Consider the following 22,379-nt stretch of genomic DNA (forward strand, 5'->3'; position numbering starts at 1 on the left):
ACTAACCTACTAACGACAAACTTTTATGTATGCTGAGGATATCAAGGGTGTTGGTATCCCTTCCGGTCTCAGGCCAGTTTCGCATTTTCTGATTATATTTGGCTGATTGGTTCTAGAGCCCAGTTGGCATCTTCCGGTCCTTCTCATGTGGAAGAACAGGGTTTGAGCCCTGTCGTGCGCATTTGGGATTCAGGACTATACCCTTTAAAATTTGTGGACTAACCTACTAACGAGAAACTTTTATGTATGCCAAGGATACTAACGGTGTTGGTATGTCCTCCAGCCAGTTTCACATTTTCTGATTATATTTGGATGATCAGTTACTTTCATTTTGTAGAGTTTGGCGAGAACCTTAATCATACCAAAAATCATGTTCATCAAATTTAGTAGGTACAAGATCGGCACCCGTAAAAATTGAAGAAAATCAAAACTTGGTCCAAAAACACACTGAATCTGAAACCAGTTTTGGTTTTTTTGCGATTTTCACGTATGCCGATTATGTATCAAATAAATTCCGATGAACACGATTTCGGTATGATTAAGGTTTTCGCCGAACTCTATAAAATGAATGGGATCGATTATCAAAATGTGATCGAAAAATAAGAAACGAACAGGAAGGAATACCAACCCCGGATGTACATAAAAGTTTCTCCCTACTAACACTCCTCCAATCTCCGCAAACGTATAGGCAAAAAACAATGATACGTAGGAAATCCACCTTATCAGTTCGGATCATAGTGTTGGAGATTAGGTATTAGGTCAATATTCAGTTCATTTTTCCGCCACAAACAAAAAAACCACCGTCCTAGTCAGATTCCCACCACCATTGTCCCTTCCCCCTCTCTCTCTCTCTCTCTACACGCACGCGTACACCACGCATGCTTATCTATATCCATCCGTAAAAATAATGGTACAGAACAGGAATTCCGCTGTAATATGTGGTTTCTGATGCAGGTGTCGAGCTCGGATTCCCTTACATTTAGGGAAATTTTTTTTCCTTTTTTTTCTTTTTCTCTTCAACTCATTGTTGATTCATCTCCAAACTTGACTGCCCTACGTTGGGTTCAAGTAATCCAAAAGTGGAATGGGCTGTAAATGGGCAGAATGGCAATGAACAGTCCCGGAAACCCAGTTTGTGGGACATTAGTATTTCCCTTGGCCATCAAGATAAAGGAGCCCCCGTGGACCTTCTTGAGGTGGGTGATTAATCTCATTTTAAAATTAATTTTGCTCTTCTTCTTTTTTCTTTTTTTTTTTTCCTTCTTCTTAATATTCCATGAGTCGTCACTTCTTCACCTTTGCTGGATGTGGGGACTAGCACTAGCTAGAGCTGGAAATATCTGTAAATTTTTCAAGGCGGTCCCGAGTCGGCTGTGGGGAGAAAGAAGATGACTTGATAAGTGATACCCAGAAAAAAACTGGCCATGATTTCCTGAGGTGGTCACCGTTCAGCCGCTTTTATAGAATTTGAATACGAATTCCTTGGATTTTTTTCTTGGATGTTGTTTTTGGGTTGATTTGACAGATTGGCGTAGGTTGATGCATTGCATTTAAATATCCTAAACAAGACATGTGTGGTCTTTCTCCTCATAAATGTAAACTACTGGGGGAGACCATTTTTGGACCCAGCCATGTGTTTGTTGGCGTCCATTATAATTTAGAACCGTGTTTGAGTATTATACTTGTTAGTCCTTTGACTTTCTTAACTTATTTTGTACTCGTTAATTTGTTTGGTTGTGTACTCATCAATTTGTTAGATTCTGTACTCATCAATTTGTTGAAAATTGCTGTCGTGTTTTCGTCCAGAAACTCTGTTGTAATTTTTTAAGCGGAAAGCAAAACGTTCAATAATCTTCCAAGTCCCGGGTATTCTTGGTGGCTTCAAGAAGAGTATATTTACCCAGTGATCTACTCTAAGATTCGAACTCGTGACTTTTCGTATGGAGACATAAGCTTTGATCAACTGTGGAAGTTATATTTTGCTTCTTGAGGCTGTCTTTTTATTGCTGAAGTTTTATTTCAAATGTTAGCATAGATCTGCTATGAAGCAATATTTGTCCATTGGCAAAAGCAACTGATGTTGCTCCTCTGCCTTCCCTTTCAGAGTCTCATATTTCTTGAAATTTCACTAGTAATTCATCATTTAAAAATTGGAACTCTATTTAGCAGTAACATGCATATATGTCCCATTGTCATCCATTCTGTTCATAGCTGTCAAGTGAATGTAGTCAAACCTAATTTTTTAATTGAAAATGAGTTGTTAAACCAAAATTTTCAAGCCTAAAATGCCTTGCTCTCTCTCTCTCTCTCTCTCTCTCTCTCTCTCTCTCTCTCTCTCTTGTCCTTTTCGTAGATGTCATTTTCATACAAATTATATTTTTTGTCTCACATGAAGTGTGGGGTTGATGTAGCTGTTGCAAGAACATTGCAAGCCTTTCGGTATTTATACTGCTTCCCATGGTTGGGAATCATGTTCGTCTTTCTATAAATCTGTTTTGTGTTTCCTGCACCTCGTGGTTCACCAAAAACCTTCTCATATGAGTCTTTTGTTGACTCATTATCTGCAGTGAAAAGGGTATACCTCTTTTGGTGCTTGAAGGCATAGCTCTAATAACCATCAACCCAAGTTCACAGGGTCATTGAATTTGAAGGTACAGACTGTCTCTTTCTTAACAATCTTTAACTCTGTACGTTTGAAGCGAAGTTTTTTTTATTTCGTCATGATTGGTTAGTAATTTTATGTATCTTTCATTCTCCTTCAAAATTATCTGCATTTCAACGGAGTTGTGTGGAGATGGTAGTCACGAAAATGCAACTTTTCCAGTGGAATTGACTTCATGTCTGAAGATTTTCATCTTAGTTCCTTTAAAAAATAAATCTGATTGTCACACGGCAATCAAATCCTAGAATATTATCAGTATGAGATACAAATTAGAAAAAACCATCTAATATGTATTGCCAGAAAAAATAAGAAGCATAAAATTGGTTTAGAAATCAATATCTACAAGTGACCTGGGTTGCCATAAACAGAGTACTGCCAGTAAGTCATATTTTGATTGTTTCTGTAGGACCTTAGGTTTGCCAATATATGCAATCAAACTTTTGTCTGTTGACAGAAAATGGTTTCTAAATTTGCTTATTGTTACGGATGTGTAATTGCGTTGACTACGTCTGATATCATGAGAGTACTTGATACCACTTTTGGGGTCTTTTTGGTATTGCTGAGAGGGTTGAGTCTACATAAAACATGTACTAATTAGAAGTAATCTTGGTTGAATCTGAAATTATTTTACAACACTGAAGTATAGGTACCGTAACTCACTTCATCACTTAGAAGCTGCATTTTTAATGTGTTTGTTTGAATGTTTCAAAGATCCCTGAATAACTGAGCTGTTTGCAGCTGTAGGTGTAGTTGCTTTGTCATGGAAGACAATGAACATCTTGGTTTGTCAAAGCTGGTCTCTCCTGAAGTAGTTCCATCTCTCATCAAATTTATAGCTGCAAATGAAGTAGCAGGCTTTGATAGGGTTGAGGAGCCCAAAAACTTGGATATTCACCATCAACAAACTGGTTTTCAGTTCTTCAGTTCCTCAGCTACAGTAAGTTTTTTTTCTTTCCACCAGATGGGAGTAAGCATTAGTATCCTTCTTTGTATGCTCATCTTTCACTTTTTTGGTCGTCTTGACATGTCTAGCATACCCATAGATTTGCATTCTTAATATGATTCATATTGTGGTATGTTGGTATTCATAGGAACAAAGCTACCTGAGCTTGAGATAGAGACATTAGGTTGTTTATTACGTTGTGAATTGCATAAATTCAATTTTTTTCCTTGTTCTTTTAAATGCAAAATACTACAATATGGAGTGAATTTTGTAGCTCTATCAAAGAACACTGTATCCTGGTGTAATACTTTCTCTATACACTAGGAAACCAAAACAGCTGCTGTCCAAAGCCAGAGAATGCATTCTGTTTCTATCAGTATGCCATCTTCCCCCATGGAGGTTCACTTACAGAGCAGTAAAAGAGTTCTCTTCCAAGATCAAGATGGAACAATCTTCAGCGATGAGATTGCAAATCCTACAACTTCTGGCACTAAACAGGAAAAATTCCATTCTCAAACAATGCCAGCTGGTTCTGCATTTGATGAGGCAGATACAAGTGGATTATTTCCAAACCGCCCACGGCTCCCACCAAAGAATCCAGGGATTGAAAGGCTGAAGGACAAAAGGTTTGATTCTTTTAAAACATGGTCTGGTAAGTTTGAAAGGCAGCTATCAAATCTACGTGGAAAACCACAAGAAATAAGACAAGAGGCAAACACAGAGCAGAACGTAGAGGTGGAGACTTTGCCTGTGCATCGATACTTTGATGCCTTGGAAGGACCTGAGTTAGATACCCTCAGGGTATGTGTTTTCTATCGCCAAACTCTTTTCTGCAAGTTTGTTCCTGTTATTTGGTTACATAATGTCATCTCCCTCCAACTTTTAAAGGTGGATAGATCCTGAAATTTTCATAATTTTGCATGACAAGTAGCTTTCCTGCTGTTATTTGGTTCTTTAGACTTTTCTCCATTATACATTGGGTTCCATGTTGCATGTGTAATATCACCATTCAAGTGTGGGCTGCTGTGGCACCCTCTAAAATATAACTTTCATGTTTGTCAATGTTCCGTGAAAGAATAACAATCATCCTGCAAATCATCAAAAAGGAAAAAAAAAAAAACAATCATCTTGCAAAGTGTTTGGATCCATTTGTAATACTTTCATATTCAATGCACCAACATTTTTGAATTTAGCAATGTGATTTAGTTGTTTTCCTTTTGTAAATACTGGACATTAATGTCAAAGCGTTACTACTGTTATAAAATAAAAACGAATTTTGCTTTACAGGCTTCAGAAGAAATCCTGCTTCCAGAAGACCAGCGGTGGCCGTTTCTTCTATGCTTTTCTATTTCTTCATTTGGTATTTGCCTCGGGGTTGGCAGCCAAGTGATTTTGTGGAAAAAGTTGGCCACTTCTCCTTCCATAAAATTTCTTCATGTAAGCCTGGATGTAAACCTCGTCCTTTGGTGCATAGCTGTTGCGCTGGTATCTACAGTCTTTGTCACCTACATGCTCAAAGTCATATTCTACTTCGAAGCGGTTCGCCGTGAATATTATCATCCCATCCGTGTTAACTTCTTCTTCGCCCCATGGATAGCCTTATTGTTCTTAGTTCTTGGAGTCCCACCATCCATTGCTCAAAACATACATACAGCTCTCTGGTATATTCTTATGACACCAATCTTTTTCCTAGAGCTTAAGATTTATGGACAGTGGATGTCAGGAGGACAAAGGAGACTTTCAAAGGTGGCAAATCCTTCAAATCACCTATCTATTGTTGGGAACTTCGTGGGGGCCTTATTGGGTGCGTCGATGGGGCTGAAAGAAGGACCGATATTCTTCTTTGCAGTTGGATTGGCTCACTATACAGTCTTATTTGTAACTCTCTATCAGAGACTTCCAACGAATGAGACACTCCCAAAGGAGCTCCATCCAGTTTTCTTTCTGTTTGTCGCCGCACCCAGTGTTGCTTCGATGGCATGGGCGAGGATTCAAGGCTCCTTTGATTATGGGTCACGGATTGCTTACTTTATTGCTTTGTTCCTTTATTTCTCACTGGTTAGTCTTCTTGTCACTCATATCATGAGCATTTACTTTATATCTACATCATAACTTGGATAGAATCATTTTGGCATTTGTTGTCTTGGGGATTGCATTATCTGCAGCAATGACAAAAACGGTGGCACTGCAATTCATTTTAGAAACTTGTAGCTGTCATTACATGGGAACAAAAAAACAACTTTTTTGAATTTTTGAAATGGAACAAAAGAAATTCCATTTTAAGTTGAGAAATTTTCTAGCGTGGGGTTATATGTCGTTAGGAGACGAGCACAGGTATTCTTAGCCAAGTCCCGCACTCAAGTCTCATTTTCTTTCTCCCTGAAAAGCTACAATAATTGGTGAAGGAGCCTTGAATCCTTAAATTGTCTTGCATCATCCATTAAAGAGTCAAAATCATGTTCGCCTGATACATAAGTGGGAATGACATTTACAGCTCAATTAAGGCTGCAAGAAGTTGTGCAAATCTAGAATTAAACAACCACCCTACCAGGCCTACCCTAAGAATCATTTGTCTTAGAGATGCCTAGTCAGGCTTTTGGTCAAGAAACTGCAACTATTTGGGACATTCTTGTTAGTATAATTGGCATTTTCCGGATTATGTCAAAACCATTGGAGTCTGTATTGTTCTTTTTTCATTTGGGTTTAGGAGGTGGTTCTTTTATTTTATTTTGTCTAGATACTCCACCCGGTGAATGAAGAAATATTGAGAAGCTCTTGCCTTGAAGGATGCTCAGATTGTGTTCGAAAGAGGTATATGCATTCTATGCATTTAGTGTAATATTTTCCATGCATCACTTCTAAGTTTTATGCATAAACTTCAATACTGCAACCTCGCTTTTTAATTCCATGGCATTAGCTCTCTTGGTTTGTTTTATGGGAAGAAGTAGAGAAATTTCTCCAAGGCATGAGAAAAAGCTTTGCTGGCCTTGCTTGAAGGAAGAAAAATTTTCTAAGGCAAAAAGTGGACAGAACCATGTGCTAGCGGAGCGCTCTTGTAGCGCGGTAGCACTCGTTAGCGCCCTAAGAGTGCTAGAGCTCTCCGGTGGCGCTATTCAAAGTGTTCTTGATTTTTGATTTAGTTCTAAATACCAAATTTTGAAGGGCGCTTGCAGAGCGCCTTGGCAGCGCGCTAGCGCTAGCTCGCATGCTAAGAGCGCCGCTGGAGCGCGCTAGCACCCGCCGTGTCCATCCCTTATTGGCTAGCTCTAAGTTTTTGTTCCAACCATATATATATGCCGAATTTCTCTTCTGGTAGGGCAACCCACTCTTGCATCAGCCACTTTAGAGAGAGAAAAACACTTTCACTCATATCCTTGTGTGCTTATGCATTTGAGATGATCTAAATAGAGCATTTGATCATCCTTTGTCATCCTAGAGAAATACTCTAATATTCAATGTATCCTCTCTAGGTTGATTTGTTTTCCACAAAAACTTCATCTATTTTAAAATCCATACATTGTTGCCGATGATACTACTTGGCCGGATGATTCCGGAGCCGTGTTGAGCGGAAATCGAGGTGGTGGACTCGTGGTGGCTATGGGATCAAGAAGGAGTTCGGGGAGCTACATCAAAGTGGTGGAGTTAGGATAAGCTTTTGGGGTAAAATTGTTATTCCTCTCTCAACACTTTGTAAACCTTTTGATCTATAGCAATTTTGGTAGTTAGGCCTTGGTTTTATGCTTAGGGTATGATTGACCCTAAGTAGTTTCCACGTATATCTCGGTGTTTGTGTTCTTTAGATTAATTGCTCTTAACTTATATTGTTAATTTGGATAGCCTTGGCATGGAATTTGGATAGTAGCCTAAATTGTTTGTTGCTTTAAATTTAAATTAGTAGTCCTATTCACCCCCCTCTTGGACTTTGTAGCGTATTAGATTATTTCAATTCTTTTTTATTGCCTTACCCATGTGAAGGGGGAATTTATATCCGTCACCTAACACATGACCGAATGTATGGCGTCATGTAATGAGCTATTCCAATTTTATGTCGCTTCTTGCAATGCATGCTCCCATTTCCAACCTGTTAGTACTCACTCAGTGTATGTCCAAAGTTCCAATGTGTGGATGCCATGACTCATAGATGCTTAGAAGTGAAGAGGATTAGTCCAAATCAATTTAGGAAGCCTCCCATACTAGTTTTAAAAAGTCAGACTAAGCAACAGAATTACGGTTTGAACAACTAGAAGAGAGCTCGGTAACCTCAGTATCTGGTTGATGTTAAATGGAACCAAGTTGCACCCCCACCCCGGCAGAAGTGTTGAGTCCTTCCCTTTTTGTACCATTCTGAATATCTATTAAATTTCATTCTGCAATAGTTGCCTCACTAATGACTAATGAGTCTACTTTGTTTCTTTGTTACTACAGGCTGTTCGTGTCAATTTCTTTCGAGGATTCAGGTATAGTTACTCACCAACCCACCCCAAAACCCCCCCCCCCCCCCCCCCCCCCCCCCCCCCCCCCAACCCCGGTGTGTTACTTGTAGCTATCCATAATTCATCCTTGTGTCTTAACTTTCTGAGGTTCCTTTGTTGGTTTGTATAGGTTCTCGTTGGCTTGGTGGGCCTACACATTCCCTATGACTGGAGCTGCCATTGCAACTATCGAGTACTCCAATGAGGTACCAAACGTAGTAACGAAATCTCTTTCGGTACTACTCACTGCCATTTCCACTGTCGTCGTTACATCGCTGCTTGTAACGACTATTCTCCACGCCTTTGTGCTGCGTGACCTCTTCCCAAATGACATTGCTATTGCCATTAGTGACCAAAGGCCAAAAGCACACCCCCATAAATGGTTCCACAGGAGAACTGGAAGCTCAGATAAGGACATTGAAAATTTCCTCAAATTTACAAACTCAGGTGGGAAGGATATCGAGGCTTCTATGATGCCTCCAAGCTCCATTCCTAAAGGAGTTGACAATTCCAGCACAACCGAGGTACACTGCCATGTCTCTCAATTTTACCATGACCACTGAGGGACATTCAGTTATTTGGGGAGAAAAGGGGGGACAAGGGAGGAATAGGGTTTTGCTATTCCAGTGAACTTGATGTAGTGTGAGAAATGGAGGTTTATGTTGTAACTGGGAGAGGGTACAGTATGGCCATCATGTCAGTTGTAAGTCATAAGTATCTATAAATAAAATATTGCAGCCCTTTTGCTTGGGAAATTGATCTCCTTATTTTCACTTGCTGAACTTGAATTTTACCTCATAAAGGTAGCCCAAGCATTCACATATTACCCATCTTACTGTCTGGTATTATGCTATTCTGCACTTGTCGGTTAATTTACTACCCGGTAACTTACCGAATCTTGTAAAAGCACCTCGGATTCTTCGTATGAAATTTCTTCTTTCGATGATACCATATCGTGGACCCGTGGATCTTAAGAATATCTCATACTATCCTTTCTAATGTTTAAGTTGTATTTGCATTTGGTTAAAGAAAAGATGCCCTAAAAATCTGAAAGTGGAATTATTCAGCCAAGCACAACCATGCATTGATCCATTAGCCTTGGCAGCAAATGTCTTATTTCCCCACAATTAAGGCGCATAAGTGAAACTGATCATGGTCTAGCCATAACTAGGCGGACGCGGGGGCTCTGCTGCCCAGGGGTGGGCAGCAGCCCCTGTCCACACTCACACACACTCACACACGGCACCGTTTCGTTAAAGAAAAAAAAAAATTTCTTACGCTTGCAATCCTAAGAAGCAGAAACATGATTATGAGAGCCTTAGAGTTAAAATTTAATTATGTCTCTTTAGAATAATATGATCAGAATAATAAGATCTTCACGTCAATTCAAACGGATTGAAAATTGGAGCACTTAATTTTTTAATCATATTTTTTAATATATAAACGGTTTAAAAAATTAAGTGTGCCACTTTTTAATTCGTTTGAACAAGTACGAATATCTTATTATTCTAATCACATTATTTTAAAGAGATATAATTAACTTTTGTCTATAGGACTCTCATAATCACGTTTCTGATCTACAGGATCCTAAATAAAGAGCAGATACTTAATTACGAGAGTCCTAGAGACAAAAATTAATTATATCTCTTTAAAATAATATGATTAGAATAATAAGATATTCGTACTTGTTCAAACGAATTAAAAAGTGGCACACTTAATTTTTTTAGACCGTTTATATATTAAAAAATATGATTAAAAAATTAAGTGCTCCAATTTTCAATCCGTTTGAATTGACGTGAAGATCTTATTATTCTGATCATATTATTCTAAAGAGACATAATTAAATTTTAACTCTAAGGCTCTCATAATCACGTTTCTGCTCCTTAGGATTGCAAGCGGAATAGTTTTTTTTTTTTTCTTTAACGAAACGGTGCCGTGTGTGAGTGTGTGTGAGTGTGGGTAGGGGCTGCTGCCCACCCCTGGCAGCAGAGCCCCCGCGTCCTAACTAGGCCAGCATTTCAAACTGGTACTAATTTTCTAATTTCTGTACACATTTGGATGATCGGCTTTGTTTATTATATAGAGTTCGGCGAGAACCATAATCATATAAAAAATCGTGTTCATTGAATTTTAGTAGATACATGATCCGCACATGTGAAAATTGAAAAAAAAACAAAAACAAAAAACAAAATTGGGTTTCGATTCAGTATGTTTTTGGACCCAGTTTTGAATTTCTTCAATTTTCACGTGTGTCGATCATGTATCTATTAAAGTCCGATGAACACAATAGTTGGTTTGATTAAGGTTCTCGCCGAACTTTACAAAATGAACGAAACTGATCATCCAAATGCGAACAGAAAATAACCGAAAAATTAGAAACTTTCTGGAGGGGATACCAACCCCCTTCTATACCGGGGATACATAAGTTCCTCAAAATGCCGGAAGCAGTGTTTGACACATTAGTTGATTTCAGGAAAACTGTCAGCTTGCGCCTTGAATATCACTGCTCCTGCACAAGTACAAAATAGATGTCGTGAAACTTTTGTTTTTTTTATTTTATTTTAGAATTATTTGAGGTGCGTGTAAGTTGGCCCAAACACCTCAGCTAAAAAAACAAAAGTGACAGTTTGTTTCCATGTTTGTGCAAGTTCATTTTCTGCAAAGTAAATTCCAACCCTAACAAGTGATTTGATACTGACATTGTGGAATCCCACATCTCACATCGGGAAGATATGGAAATTGAATTCAATATTTAAGAAAACCCAAACAGCTACTGTATAACTTGAGGTTAATTTTTTGAGCCACGTAGTTAAACGAATGATTAACAGGTGAACTGGCGCGGATTGTTACACACTATCCAATCAAACAATGAACAAGGGTTTCCTCTACCCTCTCGTTTGTTTCAATTCTCTCATCTGTTTCAGAAAACTACTATTAAGTAACACTCTGTTTAGTTAATCAATTGTTTTCTTTTACACAAACTCAAGCCCCTGTTTTTATTTAACACCTAAAAACTGCTATTTTGTCTATGAAGAGCATCTTCAACACAGGCTTTAGATTTGGAGGTGTCAATTTTTGTAAGGCAAATGTGAAATATTGACATCTTTAAATTTGACATCCACTCAAGAGAATAACGTCCAACTTTACCTCGAAATTGGAGTTGTTAAATTTCCTCTGAAGGTTTTTGTAACATTCCTAAATTAAAATAAATAATGAACTCCAATGTTTAATCGTACATCTTGATTACTATGTGACTATATATGTGTATTCATACATATGGTGACTTGATTTTTGTTTGATTCGGAAATTACTACTACTAGTATCCTAGTCTAGTGGGACCCACCCTACTAACCTAGACCCTAGGACCTATCGTACACCTAAGTCGCATGATGCACGTGTGGTTGCGGAAGCGTGAGCAGGAGCATGAAAGTGTCTTTCAAAACAACTAAAATTTGTAAGTACGAGGATTGAAAGCATAAGAGCAAAACGATAATTGAGTGCGAGAGCGAAGACCATTTTAAAGGATTATGTGACCAGTCCAACACCCAAACCTATTGGGCTATTACGTACCGAGACCAATTAGGCTCAACCTTAAAAGCATCTCCATTCGGCTTTTTGTGGCCTTTGTTTGGGTCAGTGTTTTTCTGGCTCAGGCTTAGTTTCCCAAAAAAAAAAAATTTATAGATATTTAAAAAAAAAAATTTGGGTATATGTCATGATTTTTTAATTCTTTGATTCCTCTCGTCAAGATAAACCAATAATTCACAAAATTTTGACGCAAAACTACTAAATGCAAAAAAAAAATAAAATTTGAAGAAGGATTAAACAAAAAAAAAATCCAAGTTTTTTTGAGAAACTAGGCCTCAGTAAAATAAGAAACGATCGCATTTTTTGCCTTTAAAAATGGGCTACCACCTTGGTTTTGTGTCCATTTTTGCTGCCTTTGCAACCGTTGCAAACCCGGTAGAGTACTGAGTTTTAGTAGATGAGAGAGAGAGATAGAGAGAGAGGAGAGGGAGGGCGGCCTTTTTTTCGGAAGAGAGAGAGAGAGAGAGAGTAATCTCTCTATACTTTAATTAACACTACTACTAAAAAACACCTTAAAGTGTCATATGGAGTACATTTTCTTTCTCTAGTTAACAAATTCCTTAACACATAACCGTGGACTCCACTTTTAATGCTTTTTGTCACTGGTGATCGAAGTATAGATATACACTCCACCCTTCACCACTTTTCCCTTCCAATCAACCCCACTCCTCCATCCACGGACAGAGCTAGAGGGGCTAGTAAGGGGTGTCGCCCACCTACAATTTGCATTGAAAAAAATGTATTATCAAAAAAAATTTTGATTGTATATATTCGTACTCCCTACGCAAAGATTCTGGCTCCGTAAGTAGTAATTTATCCCACTCAACTCTCTTGATCGTTGCACTCTATCGCTCCTCCTCTACGTATATGATATCAAGCCCCCCTCCCTCGTGAGCTTCTGGAAATTACTCCATATACTAGTGATCATTTGAATGATTTATGGTGAGAGAAAGATAACATAGAGAGAAAAAAATGAGACTGGTCTGTTCGTCCCGCAGCCATGTAAGGATGGGTGATTTGCTGGGGAGTCCATGGAGCTTGGACGGCAAAAGCTAGCGCACAGAAATATTATTATAGAAGGCGGGAGAGGGTTATTTAATTAATGTTGCCAATTTTTGTTTCATTACTTTGCTAAAGAACAGCTCTCCGGGCAGACTGGTCGGATGGAGAACAAGTCGAGGAGGATTTTTTCGGAGCATGTCGAGTTGATTTTGCGGTACTTTATTTTGGAAATTTTTTTGATCGGCAGGGGACCTAAATTATTGCTGCCTTGTTTCGCAGGTTTCTAATTTTACATCTTCCCTATTTTGGTAAGATGTCTTATTTCTTTTTAATTTTGGTTTCCAAACAATTGTCTTGCTTCGTCTCCAGACCAAGTCAAAGCCTTCGTCTCCGAGGTAATTGCCGTATTTGTTTAACGCCTCTGTTCGGCACTTGAAGAAAGCGGGGGAAAGTAAAAGCAAAGAAAGTGGGTGGACAAGTTTATTGTTCAGAAAAATTGAATTTGTTATTTTTTCCCATCTTTCTCTCCGAACCAAACAATGGGAGGGAAATTCGATCTTTTAATTTTCTTTTCTCTTCCTTTCTTTTCTTTTAAGCCTAAGGGCATAAGCATCTTTTGATTCAATAAATTTATAGAGTTTCATTCTCTCTTTTCCCAACACATTTTAAGGAGGGCTCGTAAATTCAAGTGTTTATCTCGTTTGCTAAAATGCTATCTAGCCCTGTCTTTATTTCGCCGTGTCACTTTTCACAGGGAGTCATAAGCTTTAGTCAACTGTGGAAGGTTTTTTTTTCTTCTGGAGGCTGGCTGTCTCTTAATGGCAACTAGTTATTTCAAATTAATGTTGGCTTACATCTGCTGTGAAGTCATATTTGTCCATTGCATGCCTTAACGCTATTTCAAATGTTCTCAGAGAATCTCAGGGTCACTCAATTCGAACGCACAGACCGTCTCTTATTTATCATCACCAATCAGTGGCGGAGCAAGGAATCAGCGTCACAGAGGGTGCTTTTAAACACTCTTTGAAAAAAAAAACTGTTGTTGAAAATGCGTTCGGTTTCTATCAGTATGTCGTCTTCCCCAGTAGAAGTTCACTTACAGAGCACTAAAAGAGTTCTCTTCAGAGATCAAGATGGAACGATTTTCAACAGTGATATTGCAAATCCTACAACGTCTGGCACTAAACAGCCCGAAATTCCATTGTCAGTCAATGCCAACTGGTTCTGCATTTGATGAGGCAGTTGCAGCAAGTGGATTATTTCCAAGTCGCCTCCTGCATCTCCCACCAAAGAATCCAAGGATCGAAAGGCCGAGGGATAAAATCTTCCATTCTTTCAAAACATGCTCTGGTAAGTTGGAAGGGCAGCTATCAAATTTACGTGGAAAGTCTCGGGAAATAGGACAAGAGGCGAACACTGTGCAGAACGTAGAGATGGAGACTTTGCCTGCACATCGATACTTCGATGCCTTGGAAGGGCCTGAGTTAGATACCCTCAGGGTATGTGTTTTCTATCCCCAAAATTTTTTCTGCAAGTTTATTTTCCTGTAAAACATAAATCGAAGGTATACGATTCTATTGGTGGAGATTCATTGCAGGAAAACGCGTCATTTTAATCTGATGCATCACTTTATATTTATGAATGAGACCCTCTTCTACACTTGGTCAATGTACTAAAATCGTGAAAGAATAACAATCCTTCTGCCGAGTGTTTTGAATCCCTTTATAGTACTATCATATCTGATATGCCAAAATTTTTTTATTTTGCAATGTGATTTAGTAATTTTCCTTTTGTAAATACTGGACATTAACGTCAAAGTGTTAAGAAAAACGAATTTCGATTCACAGGCTTCAGAAGAAATCCTGCTTCCAGAAGACCAGCGGTGGCCGTTTCTTCTACGCTTTCCTGTTTCTTCATTCGGTATTTGCCTCGGGGTTGGCAGCCAAGCCATTCTGTGGAAAACCCTGGTCACTTCTCCCTCCACGAAGTTCCTTCATGTGAGCCTGGACGTAAACCTCGTCCTTTGGTGCATAGCTGTTGCTCTGGTAGCCACAGTATATTTCACCTACATGCTCGAAGTCATATTCTACTATGAAGCGGTTCGTCGTGAATACTATCATCCAGTCCGTATTAACTACTTCTTCGCCCCATGGATAGCCTTGTTGTTCTTAGTTCTTGGATTCCCACCATCCATTGCTCAAAACATACATTCGGCTCTCTGGTATATTCTCATGACGCCAATCTTTTGCCTAGAGCTTAAGATTTATGGACAGTGGATGTCAGGAGGACAAAGGAGACTTTCAAAGGTGGCAAATCCTTCAAATCACCTGTCTGTTGTCGGGAACTTCGTGGGGGCTTTATTGGGTGCATCGATGGGGCTAAAGGAAGGACCGATATTCTTCTTTGCAGTTGGATTGGTTCACTAAACTGTCTTATTTGTAACTCTCTACCAGAGACTTCCAACGAATGAGACACTCCCGAAGGAGCTCCATCCAGTTTTCTTTCTGTTTGTTGCTGCACCCAGTGCTGCTTCGATAGCATGGGCGAGGATTCAAGGCTCCTTTGATTATGGGCCGCAGATTGCTTACTTCATTGCCCTGTTCCTTTATTTATCACTGGTTAGTCTTCGTGTCACTCATATCATGAGTTCTTACTTATTACCAACTTTGGATACAATCGGAATTGCATTACCTGCAGCAATAACAAAAATTTTGGCACGGAAATTGGTTTTAGAAACTGTTAAAGCATCCAACTCAATACGAATTGGCTATGAGTGGAGAGGCCGCCCAGACTCATATATTAGTTTTGGAGGAGATAATTAACCGATGTGAGAGAATTTCCAACAGAAACTTATCACCGTTAATTGCCACTACAAGGGAACAGAAGTTGTCAAGCACGGGGTGATGAGCACAAGCGTTCTTTGCCAAATCCCAACTGAGTGTCATTTTATTTCTTCCAGAAAAGATGCCATAATTGATGATGGAAAGCATGTTTGCTAGACAAGCTCTGGAAAGGATATAGAGTCCCTAACTTGTCTTGCATCATCCATTTAGATGAGTCTAGATCGTGTTCGCCTTGTAAACAAGTGGGAATGACATTTGCTGTATCTTAGGGCTGCAAGAAGTTGTGCAAATCCAGAACCAAATAACCCACCCTAAACTTAGAATCATTTGTCTTGGAGATGTTAAACCCTGGTCACTTTTGGCTAGCAAGGCATGCTTCCATGTTCCCCTCCTGTTAGTGTTCACCTAGTGAATGTCCAGAGTTCCAACACCCGGTTGCCGTGAGTCATAGCTGCTTATAACTGAAGAGGATTAGCCCAAATCCATTTAGGAACCTCCCATACCTTACTTAAAAGTGTTCGAATCAGACTAAGCCCTGGAATAATGATTGATCAAAAAAAAGGAGAACTCGGTAACCTCAGTTTCTGGTTGATGTTAAATGGAACCAGGTTGCATTGCACCCCCTTCCAGGTTTATTTCCAGTTCTTATTGTTAAATCAGTCTGCGATAGTCGCTAATGAGCCTGCTTTGTTTGTTTGTTACTACAGGCCGTTCGAGTCAATTTCTTTCGAGGATTCAGGCATGGTTACTTCTTCCCCACTTTGTGCATATCAGTTGTATCTTCATCCTTGTGTCTTAGTTTCTAAAGTTCATTTATCGGCTTGTATATCGTTGGCTTGGTGGGCCTACACATTCCCCATGACTGGAGCTGCCATTGCAACCATCAACTACTCCGCTGAGGTACCGAATGTGGCAACGAAATCTCTTTCTGTACTACTCTCTGCCATTTCCACTCTCATCGTCACGTTGCTGCTTGTAACGACTATCCTCTGCGCCTTTGTGCTACGTGACCTCTTCCCAAATGACATTGCTATTGCCATTACCGACCAAAGGCCAAAAGCACACCACCATAAATGGTTCCATAGGAGAACCGGAAGCCCAGATAAAGATATCGAAAATTTCCTTAATTGTATGAAATTGGACAGGAAGGATATCGCGGCTTCTATATGATGCCTCCAAGCTCCATTATAAAAGGAATCGGCAGTTCTGGCACAACAGTAGCACACTGCAATCCCTCTGAATTTTACCAAGACAAATGAGGAAGATTCACATTTTTGGGGACAAGGGAGGAATAGGCTTTTGCGGTTCCGGTGAACTTGATGCATTGTGAAAAATGGAGGTTTACGTAAGGGTACCGTATGGACATCTTTTGAGTCGTAAATCATGAGAATCTATGATATTGCAACCTATTTTCTCATATATTGTTCGGGAAATCGTTATGTTCATATTTACTTGCTGAACTTCGTTATTTCGTATCGATTTTCTTCATTCCACGGTACCATATCATTGAGCCCCGGCCCCTAGGTCTTAAGAATATCTCGTATTATCCTTTCAAATGGGTAAGTTGCATTTGCATTGGTTAGAGAAAAGATGCTCAAAAAATTCCGAAAGCGGAATTCTCTTCAACCAAGCACAATCACGCGTTGAACGATTCGCCTATAATATAGTTGGTAGATGTCTTATTTTCCACAATTGAGGCACATAAGTTAAATTCCTCATGGTCTAGCCATATGTAGGCCAGCATTCAAACTGGTTTGGAAGGCACTGTTTGTTCGTTCTTGATGAGTAGAGACACCTTTATTGAACGGAAAGACACCAAAACTCTGTCCAACGTACGGACCATTGCCAGAAGCAGTGTATGACACTTGAGTTGCTTTCAGGCAGACTGTCGGCTCGAATAATCACGCTTACAAGTACGAAATAGAATGTCGTGGCGACTTAGTATCCGTGGCTGTGCGAGTTCATTCGATACCGATTACCGACACTATCCATCAAATGATGAATCTTGTCACTAGAATCGCCTTGCAGTGGTTTTCATTGTACTAATAGATACCACATTGGACCATTAATGGTCATTGGAACCAATGAACTTACTTAGGCTGAATGCTTCGGACATGCGGCAATTGAAACAAGGTTTTTGTCTACCTTCTCGTTTGCTTCAATGTCTCTTCCAATCTCTTTCAGCAACCCACTCTTTAAGCATTTCTATCTTCGAGAAGATTGTCTCCTTAAACCAAGCAGTAATTATTCTGCTCTAGTCAGTAACATCTTGTTCATGCGTCGTCTATTTATTTAACGGTTACGCTATTGATAGCTCACTTGTTTGTCAGTAAGATAAGAATAATACCAACAACAAAAACCCGCAGTTTTTGATGCACTTTTTACACATTTCAAGGCACTTTAACACAAACAAAACTGTGTTTTTTTTGTCATTTTCCTGTCATACTATTGGGATTTTCCTTTATCTAATCAATTGTTTTGGAAGAGGGGCTCCAGGTAGTTACCGGTGGAATTGAGTTCTTTTGCACGAACTCAAGTCCCTGCGTTTAACACCTAAAAACTGCTATTTTGTCAAGTTTGTACCCTAAATTCTCTATCCTTAACTTTTAGGACAATTACATGGAATTATCTTGTGGTTTCTAGAAATTTACATTGCTCTCTTTGTATGTTTGTACAACACACGAGGACCTTACGTGGCGGCACTCTTGTATTATCAGTTTTGAGTCTCTGAATGCCCAAAATGCCTTTTCTTGCCCTAAGAGCATCTCCAACCTTAGCTTCAAATTTGAAGGTGAAGTATTTTTTGAAGGCTAATGTGACAACCAGATACTCGCATCAAAAGTGGCAATTGCTTCACAACGTGGGATTTGAAGGCTCTTGTTAGAGCTGCTCTAAGCATTTTACAAGGCAAGAGAAATTGTCACTTGTCTTAACAACTTAGACACTTCAATAATAATTGAAGTTTTCATTGAGAGAGTAATTTTATCATCCAGCGGTGTTACGCCCATCGCTCTGTTTCATTGCCCAATATCTCACCGTCCATCTTGGCAATCAATGGTCATGATTTTAAATGCCTTGAAAGATATAATTCTATGACTGTGAATGCATTAAAACAGAGAAGAGAACAGATAATACCGGGATTTATTTAAACCGCGGTTTTGTTTCCTAGTAGCAACAATGACTAACGAACGAATATGAGCAACAAGTTGGGAGGTTATGGTCCCCCTTCTGAGTTGATATATAGGAGCAAAATACAAGGGAAAAACAAAGATATGAAGGTTCCCTTGGTGATGCTTTCTTCTGCAGAAGAAGAGAAGATCCAACAGAGAAGACAAAAGGAACTACGTAAATAAGATTACTGCTTTGACACACAGATAGATACAGTACAGGACACTGATGTATATCAACCCCTTGGGCATTTTCTCCTATCACAAATTTGTCCATGTCTCCCTTTCCCACATGTTGCCATGTGACAGTTCTTCTCACTCTTCGCTGGTCGTTTTTATCGGTTAAAAGATCGGGTCCAATTTGAACCAAAAATCCCAAGAACACTGTGAAGGCCTAACTGAAATCAAAATCCACAAACTATATGAATTGGTGGAATGAGATTAATAGAGAGATTAATGTATCAAGAAGTAGTCCATTGAAATATCCATGTGGTCCCATGAAACTTGGACTAAAATTTAAATAATTTGGACATAATTACGTATGGAATAAGGAGTTGCAGCCAAGGTACACCTGGGGTGTAGTCAACTTGTGCAGTGCATAAATTGTTTTCAGCTACAGATGATTCGGTAACATGTTAGCTTTAGTCCGGTTGGTTGGTGGTTTGCTCTTTACACAATTGACCAGGGTTCGATTATTGGGTCAAGCCGTAAGGAAGTAATTTCTTGTGAATTCCCGAGTTGACGAGTCCCAGCGTGGATGACCTATCTTTGACCAGACCGGAAAGGTTCGGGGATTAGTTTTTTTCCTTTTTTTTTAACCAAAAATTGAGAGGTAGTATTCAATAGAAAGAATGTATAAGCGCGTAGATGCGCCTCCCTACAGAATGAGAAGAAACTCTCCAAAGGAGAACAAACCCCCCCCCCCAAGAGAGGACATTATTAAAACAAATAACCAAATAAAAGAAGCACCGCCGAGACATCCGCCGTCACTCTTTCGTAACCACCTTGATAGACTCGTAATCACCACCACTACTTCACAAAATAGGAACACATCGTTGAGAGGTCGTTGCCTAGCAAATGCGGTAGACGGCGTCAGGTCACTCGTAATCACCACCACTGCTTCACAAAATAGGAACACATCGTTGCCCAGCAAATGCGGTAGACGGCGTCAGGTCACAGATCTGAAAAAATGGAGGCTAAGAATGGTGGTGGACAATATTTTACCCACAACCACTAAAACCAAAGCTTCGGAACTTCGCTGGAAAACAACTTGGCTGAAAAGTTCCCAATGGAAGCCCGAACTTCAATCGCGAAATTGACAGAGAAGACGGTTCGACTGTTGGGGGAAGAGAACAAAGAGAGAAATGGGGGGGTTGGAGGGGAAGGATCCCTCCCCTCCCGCCGCCTCAGAAGGGGAAGGAGGGGTTGTTGGCGGTAAGGTTCGGGGATTAGTTGAGACGTGCCTGACCTGAACACAGTGACCGTCGAGAAAAAAGAAAGAAAGAAAGAAGGTGACATGTTTAGGTCTTGAGTAAGCTCAAAACTGATGGAGATAGGGATTCCCAAATGGTGAACACCCCCCCCCCCCCCCTCACGTGGTGGACCAGGCAACCACAATTTTCGTTTCAAGTAACGTGTCCATATTTTGGTTACCTTTATACAAAACAACTTTCCATAGACTGTTTTTGAAAAGAAAACAATTAATACATCATTTTTGTATCCTACTTTATGTAATCCAACACATCCTGCTGGTGTCTTTTCTTGAAATTGGGTTCTACTAGCGTTTTTTCCGAGGACGGACTGAGAGGCAGATGAGCCCCGGCCCAACCCAAATTTCAAAATTTCTTTAGGATTACAAACTAACAGTAGTAATTTTTTTCTCTCGAAAACGTCAATATCATATTAGTTCGTCCGCCCAACAGTTCATGGAAAGATCCAATGCCCGCCCATCCAAGTCTCCTAGAGAATTCCAAGAATCATCCTATTGAACTTGTATGCATCTTTTCCAATACTATATTACCTTTTGAAACGAATAAGATGCATGCACCAGATTATATGCATCTATAAAAGCATATGATATCTGTTGATAGAAATGGATATCAACTTTTATATGTGACGGAAAAATCTGATATTCGCCCATCTAAGGTTGAAATCTCGCGTCCGTCCTTGACTTTTTCCAAATACGTTTAGCAATTAGCTACTCATTTCTGTAGTAAAAAAACAAGTCCAAAATAAGAACAACGTTGAACTAACAACTGTCCTCGTACCCCTCCCTAGTCAGCAATTGTCTAGTGGAGGTGGTAAGTAGAATTACTTTCTTACCCTTCCGTGTATTAAAAAAGAAAAAACTAACAACTAGAAGTTATTTTGTATCCAAACAAGATGAAAGAAAAGATACGTTTCATTCCCCCTTATTTTGAGATAGCTTGTTTCCCCAATCCGTCCCTCGAGGCATTGGTTTTGTGGAAAGAAGCAATGAATATTCCTAGTCGAAATAAACCCTCTCTGCTTGTGGCATAGACAAAGTGGCACAAGTAAATATAATGGAAGTTTTGCTGCCTGCCTTTAGGCAAACCATTGCCCACTCTTCAAGGACGCAGCTAAGTTCATTATTTTTTGACATGACGCAGCTAAGTTCAATGAACCCATATATAAAGGAAGTAATTTGCCAATATTATTGCCCTTTTACTTTAGAGAGAAAGCAAAAGGATTTGTTTTTCTTTGCTAAAGTAGCATTACTTTGTAATTTTGTATTATTATGGTCGACTAAACTAGGGACTCGAAAGTTAACAACGAAACAAACCTTCAATACCTCCGATTGCCGCAATGGTTTTTTTTTTTTGTAGGCGGTGAAAGTTGACGAACCTTGAAACTTGAGAGAGTATGACCAGTAATTGCATGTCATAATTCCCACTCGACCTCTTGGGTTAAAATAGCATACTTAGCAATGCTACTTGCAATACAAACTCGAATATTAGAAAATTTTAACGCGACATCATTTTGGATAAACTTTCTAATGGACCAGATTTTGAAGGGTTGAGATCCTCTCATCCGGTTCCTCATGTGACGCAAAATGGAATCGATCACAAGTCTATTTGACAATCTGAATGGTTCATTTCGTACTTTGAGTACCATGCAATTTTTTCCCCTAGCTAGCTAAAATGGTTGCCAATGACTATTATACAATTGAAAAGATACGTAGAGAGTTTCTCATCTAGGGCTTGTAGGCTTCTAGCCAAGTAAGACCAATTTCCTTTTTCTTTTCCCTCTTGTTCAGTTGTTCCCTTCGCTGTTGACAATCAAGGCACATCACACCACCAAAAGAGAAGTGGATATTTAAAGCAGAGTTAAACTAAGCAGTGGCGTCGACTAATCAAATCTTTTAAACTAAATGATGACTCCTGGCTTGTGAAAGCAACGGAGTACTAAATACTAATGATGACAAAAATTAAGACCTAATAATGACAGAAATTAAGACAAGTTAAAAATAAAAAGCGCATTACATTTATTAGAGAGCCCATGCGCGAACCAAAACTAATTTATTCATAAATTTAATGGGTAGTTGGTGGCTACGTCACATAATTCGTGTGCAGTTGCGTGAGCGGGAACGTGAGCGTTAAAGCGCCTTTGAATCACATCACAAACTATACTAAATCCGCGAGCGCAGTATGAGAATTGAGGAATTGAGAACGGGAGTGCAGG

At 39.4% G+C, this 22,379-nt stretch overlaps 1 protein-coding gene and 1 pseudogene across 6 annotated transcripts; both read left to right on the forward strand.

Moving 5' to 3' along the window:
• The first annotated feature begins 790 nt into the window (after positions 1 to 790).
• Positions 791 to 8,832, forward strand: LOC131319695 (S-type anion channel SLAH2-like). 6 transcript variants are annotated; one of them, XM_058350077.1, is made up of 7 exons: positions 791 to 1,196; positions 2,568 to 2,651; positions 3,401 to 3,599; positions 3,930 to 4,406; positions 4,893 to 5,663; positions 8,031 to 8,062; positions 8,208 to 8,832. In XM_058350077.1, the coding sequence occupies exons 3-7, from the start codon at positions 3,423 to 3,425 to the stop codon at positions 8,638 to 8,640; spliced, it is 1,890 nt and encodes a 629-aa protein (XP_058206060.1). In that variant the 5' UTR covers positions 791 to 1,196; positions 2,568 to 2,651; positions 3,401 to 3,422; the 3' UTR covers positions 8,641 to 8,832. The 6 variants fall into 6 exon arrangements, with proteins under 6 accessions (XP_058206060.1, XP_058206058.1, XP_058206059.1 ...); XM_058350075.1 differs by having other exon boundaries at positions 962 to 1,196; positions 3,407 to 3,599; XM_058350076.1 differs by lacking the exon at positions 791 to 1,196 and adding an exon at positions 1,319 to 1,437.
• Positions 8,833 to 13,504: 4,672 nt separating this feature from the next.
• Positions 13,505 to 16,927, forward strand: LOC131319697 (S-type anion channel SLAH2-like; annotated as a pseudogene).
• The last annotated feature ends 5,452 nt before the right edge of the window (positions 16,928 to 22,379 follow it).

The sequence above is a fragment of the Rhododendron vialii genome, chromosome 3a (assembly GCF_030253575.1).
Source record: "Rhododendron vialii isolate Sample 1 chromosome 3a, ASM3025357v1".
Lineage (NCBI taxonomy): Eukaryota > Viridiplantae > Streptophyta > Magnoliopsida > Ericales > Ericaceae > Rhododendron > Rhododendron vialii.